Below are 6000 nucleotides of genomic sequence, written 5' to 3' on the forward strand. Positions count from 1 at the left end.
GACAATAGACTTCTTTGCGTCATATCTGAATCACAAAGTGGACATATTCTGTTCTCTTCACAAACAGAAGAACCAGCCAGCCAAGGATGCCTTTGCTCGCCTTGGAACTCAGGCCTTCTATACGTGTATCCTCCAATACCGCTCATAACCAAAACTCTAGTGAAGCTACAACAGGACAAGGGGTCCATGATACTCATAGCCCCATATTGGCCTCGACAAGTATGGTTTTCTACACTTCTAGACCTCTCAGTCAGGGATCCAGTTCGTCTGGGAGTAGCTCCCACTCTCATAACTCAGGATCAGGGTTGGTTGCGCCATCCCAACCTTCAATCCCTATCCCTGACAGCATGGATATTGAAAGCTTGATCTTACAGCCACTCAATCTTTCAACCAATGTATCTCAAGTGCTTCTAGCTTCACGTAAATCTTCCACACGTAAGAACTATTCTTTGAAATTGAAACAGTTTACTTTGTGGTGTAGGCAGAACAAAATTGACCCTTTTGCTTGCCCCACTACTTCTCTACTAGAGTACTTATACCACCTTTCAGACTCTGGTCTCCAGACTTCGTCCGTAAGGGTACATTTAAGTGCAATCTCAGCCTACCATAACAAGGTAGGAGATGCACCTATTTCCACACAACCTCTTGTCAGTAGGTTTATGAAAGGTTTAACGCATCTAAAACCACCAATTCGGCCACCAGTCATAGAATGGGACCTGAATCTGGTCTTAACAAGACTCATGCGTTCCCCTTTTGAACCCAAATCATGTGATTTTAAATTTCTCACATGGAAGACTATCTTCCTCATAGCCATTACATCAGCTAGAAGGGTTAGTGAGTTACAAGCACTTGTCACGTACTCACCCTATACAAAGTTCCTACATGACAGAGTTGTTCTCTGTACTCATCCAAAATTCCTTCCCAAGGTTGTCACGGAATTCCATTTGAACCAATCCATAGTTTTACCCACATTCTTTCCAAGGCCTCATTCCCATCCAGGAGAGACAGCCTTATATACCTTGGAATGTAAGCGTGCACTAGCATTTTATATAAACCGCACTGCAGTCCACAGAAAATCCACTCAACTTTTTGTATCTTATGATCCAAACAAACCAGGAAAAGCAGTGGGAAACATACTATAATCCAATTGGCTAGCAGATTGCATACAGTTTTGCTATGAAAAAGCAGGCCTTCCTCTCCAAGAGCGAGTAAAGGCACATTCAGTAAGGGCAATGTCAACCTCAGTAGCACACTATCGTTCAGTGCCAATCCTTGACATATGTAAAGCAGCAACATGGAGTTCTCTTCACACCTTTGCAGCTCATTACTGTTTGGACAAGCAAGGACGACAAGATTCAGCCTATGGACAATCTGTCTTAAAGAACTTGTTTCCAGTTTAATCCCAACTCCTACATCCAATCTGCTATGATTTTCAGCTGACTCATTTTCAACAATAATACTTCAGTGTTACTTCACTACAAAATGACTCAGCCTCTAGCTTGCTAATCACCCATATGTGAGGACTAGCATCCTGCTTGTCCTGGGATAAAGCAAAATTGCTTACCTTGTAATAGGTGTTATCCCAGGACAGCAGGATGTAGTCCTCACGAAACCGCCCACTAGCCCGCGGAGTTGGGCCTCATACCTTTTATTATTTTATTTTTTGCTAAAGCTTATTGCTACATACGAGACTGAAGAGAGACACCTGTGGCAGAGAATATCATGGCATGCTGGGCATGCTCAGTGGCCTCACAAGGCCAGTCAAAAGTTTCTAGAAACTTTGACAGAAAGTTTTCCTGCACTAGGGCTCCGTCGGTGACGTCACCCATATGTGAGGACTACATCCTGCTGTCCTGGGATAACACCTATTACAAGGTAAGCAATTTTGCTTTCATTTTTTTCCTAATCTTGGAGTCCTGATTAAATCATCATTTTACTAATGATAACATACTATAATTGATAATATCTCTTTAAATGTGAAAAGTAGATTACTGAAACAAAAGTGATTTTTGCAGTCTCTCTAAATTGCCTGCTTTTAATGTCTACAGAATCCTTTGAACTCCTATTACTGATTGTTTTTCCTAACTCCATAGGTGGAGGAGCTTTGCTTGATTTCACATTGTTCATTTGCTTTTCTTTACCTTATAAATAATAAAATTGCTTACTTTTTGGTTCGGATTGGGATGTATTGTTGCTATTATGAAATGGGTGTGATAAAAAAAAGATATGAATGGTCATTTCTAATGAACTTTTGAGGGGTCATTTTCAAAGACAATTCCACATGTAAAACAGTGACCTATGCACAAAAATAGCTTGTTACGAAATTGCCTGGGATTTGTGCAGGTAAAAGTTTGTATGTACTATTATCTACCCTGTGCAGAGGAGTCTGGGCAGGGTTATGATTTATGCACGTACTTTTTGATTTTGAAAAGTATGTGTGTACATTTTATTGGAAGAATTTCCCACACTTAATATGTGGAGAGTTTCCATAGAGATAATTATCAAAGTGAACTTATCCATATAGTTTGCTTTGAAATTGGTGCAAGTTCTGCACCTAACAGCATATACATTTCTATGGGCTATTAGAAAATTACTCTCTTAATGGAGTTGCCAGAAACTGAGTAGTGACAGTCAGTCCATAAGCTCAATATATATTATATCCCGTATTCTGAAGCCATTTCATGATGGTTAATAATATTAAATATATTTAAATATTTGTTTTAATCATTAGGATCCAACCTGAATATCATTGTCTAATATTTGAACGTGATTAATTTTGGCTTTTTCTTTTCATTTTAGGTTACAAAAGATGAATTTTTGAACTATTATGCTGGAGTTAGTGCTTCTATCGACAGTGATGTTTATTTCATTCTTATGATGAAGAGTGCTTGGAAATTATGATATTTATAGTTGCATGTCTTGTTTGCATTTTTTTAATTTTCAATATTCCTCTTGACAATGCCTATCTTGCCTTATTTCTAACTCTTATTGACTCAACTATGCTTTCTTACTTGCCATCTACCCTCCTAGGTGGATACTGTCTTGAAGTCATATTTACTTTAAACTGTTCTTCCCTACAAAACCCTATTACTATGTATGACTACCATCTTGTACCCTTTTATTTCCCGTTCCTCTTCCTTTCTAGGAGGGGGCCCCTGACCCCCCCAAGGCTTGCCAATAATCCCTGGGGGTCCAGCGGGGGTCCGGGAACGATTTCGTTGTCGGCTGCCAGAAATCAAAATGGCGCCGATAGCCTTTGCCAATACTATGTCACAGGGGCTTTCGGCGCCATTGGTCGGTTCTCCTACCATGTGACAGGGGCTGACCAATGGCACCGGTAGCCCCTGTGACATAGTAGTTCAGAGGCTGTTTGGCACCATTTTGAAGAGCAAGGCTGACAATGGCGCACATGTGCACGGAGGAACAAATGGCACCCGGGACCCCGCTGGACCACCAGCGATGTTCGTAAGTCATGGGGGAGGGATCGGGATGGGGGGGGAGTTTGTATGTATGCACGAAAATGCTTTTAAATGCTTGGGGTGGGGTTTTTTTAAGCTTCGTTTCCCGATTCGTTTTTTTGGCCCGGTTTCGGGTTTCCTCGTTTCGTTTTTCAAAAAAACTAAACGAGAAAACCCGAATTTTACCACGAAGTATCACAGTTAAAAAACGACCCTGTAGAAAAAAACGAAGCACATCTCTATTAACATAAGGCTTGGGGATAACTTGCACAGAGCGGCAGTTATTGCTCGAAACAGAAAAATGGGGATAACCTTCATGGAGCGGCAGTTGCACCCATAGGAAACTTGCTGGTCAGACTATATAGACAAGACAGTCTTTTCTGCCATAATTACTATGTTACTGTGTTACTATGTTAGTCTTAATTTACCCCCTCTACTTTTTTAAAATTGTTTCCCCTTTCTAAGCTACTTTTGTATAACTACTCTTTCCACTGCTGTTGAGCAAGCCCAGCCTCTTATGTCTGACAGCTTCCCAGTCTTTGTTCACTTTTGCACTCAGAAAAGGTAATTAGTTATACTGCCTTAAAGAATATTACTTGAACAAATCTTGATCACTCACTGTGTTTTTCCTTTGTTTGACCCATCTTTATTAAATCAAGTGCTCCCAATTCAAATACTGACATCTTCTCATAGAATAAACCCTCCTATATGCCCTTCCCCGCACACTCCAAAACCAAAATAATCATAATATCCTTCAACAGACTCCAAAGCACTCTCCAACAATAGAGAGCCAAAATCACTAATGGATGCATTCGGGAGTCACCCCCTAAACTTCCAATGTAACTGCATAATGTATAATGCAACATATTTAAACCAAACCAATTCAGCAATGTTATCCCCTTTTTTGTCCAACTAATTCTTGACCACCTGTTTTCTGTGGATAAACCACCACAGTATCCATCAGTCTGAGAAACCACAGTATGTCCTTTCAAGTGCTTGGGCATAAATCTCCAAATTAAACAATAAGTGGATTACTCTAAAATAGGATTCCAGGCAAACAAGCCTTCCCTTTAGGACCGTCCTGTTGAAAAATGTCCTTTCATTTGCGGCAGCACACACATGGTAATCTGTTTCCTAGATGATTGCTAATGCATACTTGCTCGTGTATTAATTTCCCATCATCTCTATTCTCTGCCACAGCCAAAACTCTTTGGATGGTCATCAGACTTGTCATCTTTTATGTTATCAGCTTTCCATTAGGTAACATTAATAAACAGTTAACCCCACATAGATCTGCTTGCCGCAACTTCCCTTTTATCAACAATCACAGGCATATTCAGTTGTTTGTCTCTGGTAATGACTCCAAAAATTTCTGCGCGTCTGCTACCATTTCAAATAGCTGTGTGTTGTTTTGATGTTATGCTGTCAGCTTAGCAGGATATAATAGTGTAAATGGACTTGTTTATGCATCAACGCTAAGCAAATCGGGGAAACTGATTTTCGTTTAGCTGACACCCATGCAGAAAAATTCTGGAAGAGAAGAATATGCTGATCCAACAACTTTACCTCCATACGCTTATGATAGGCTTGCATGATTTCTATTTTTTGAGCATAATTTAGCAATTTTATAATGATAACCCACAGCATCTGTCTCCCAGCCGCCATGTTTCCCAGATGATGTGTGCCCTCTATGGCCACTGATTGCAAATTTCTTTCCTCTGCCATTTCGGGAACACCTGTCAGGCATAAGTTGCTGTGTGTCCAGCAATTTTCCATGTCCTCGAGTTATCGGCCTGGTCTGCAACTATTTTTCCCAATTTATTTATTTTAGTCCTTCACCATGCCTACTCTCCCTTCCACAATCTCCAGCCTTGTGCCATAGTTGGCGATCAAATTTTTAACATCCGCAATTTGTTCAGAGATTGCTTCAAGTTTATCTCTTAATGCTGCTACCTCCACTTCCATAAGTATTGTAATATTTGAGTCTTTTAGTATCAGTGGCTCAGCATGCTCTTTTGCGGCAGCCATTTTGCTGATGGATACGTGTGGTTTATCTTTATTCTTTCTTAAACAGCACTGGGTCATAACTTTTGGCACTTTAGTTATAAATCTATCCATACGTCTGTTATATCACAATACTTGTTGGTCTCTAATGCGGTTTAGTTGTGATGTTGCCCAATGATCTGGGGTTATCACCGGATCCACCAAATCATGTGATCTCCATATTTTTCTCTATTATATACTTTTGTATTCCTTTTCAGTAGTAAACATCTCAGATCTGAATATCTCAAGGTTGCAAAACTATGCAACAAGCCCATGGCCAGAAACATAGGAATGCTAGGAGGCATAGAATGAAGTATTATCAGTAGAGAAACGGTTGTGGTAATTTCACTGTACAAATCTTGGTGAGAACTCATCTGGAGTATTGTGTCCAATTTTGGAGGCTGTACTTTCAAAGCAATATAAGCAGAGAATAGAGGCAACCCAAAAAAAAGGGCTATGAAATTGATGCAGAGTTTACAGCATAAACCCTATGAAATGA

At 40.1% G+C, this 6000-nt stretch overlaps 1 protein-coding gene across 2 annotated transcripts in view; it reads left to right on the plus strand.

Moving 5' to 3' along the window:
- The window catches only part of CAPSL (calcyphosine like), a 92848-nt gene extending 89582 nt beyond the window's left edge, over positions 1 to 3266 (plus strand). For both annotated transcript variants that reach the window (XM_029578854.1, XM_029578858.1), the window contains one exon: positions 2800 to 3266. Coding sequence is in view for 1 of the 2 variants with exons in the window: in XM_029578858.1 (XP_029434718.1) it covers positions 2800 to 2901 (102 nt within the window). In the remaining variant the exon portion in view is untranslated. The remainder of the gene's footprint in view (positions 1 to 2799) is intronic.
- Positions 3267 to 6000: the final 2734 nt, after the last annotated feature.

This window comes from Rhinatrema bivittatum, chromosome 1 (assembly GCF_901001135.1).
Source record: "Rhinatrema bivittatum chromosome 1, aRhiBiv1.1, whole genome shotgun sequence".
Classification (NCBI taxonomy): Eukaryota; Metazoa; Chordata; class Amphibia; order Gymnophiona; family Rhinatrematidae; genus Rhinatrema; species Rhinatrema bivittatum.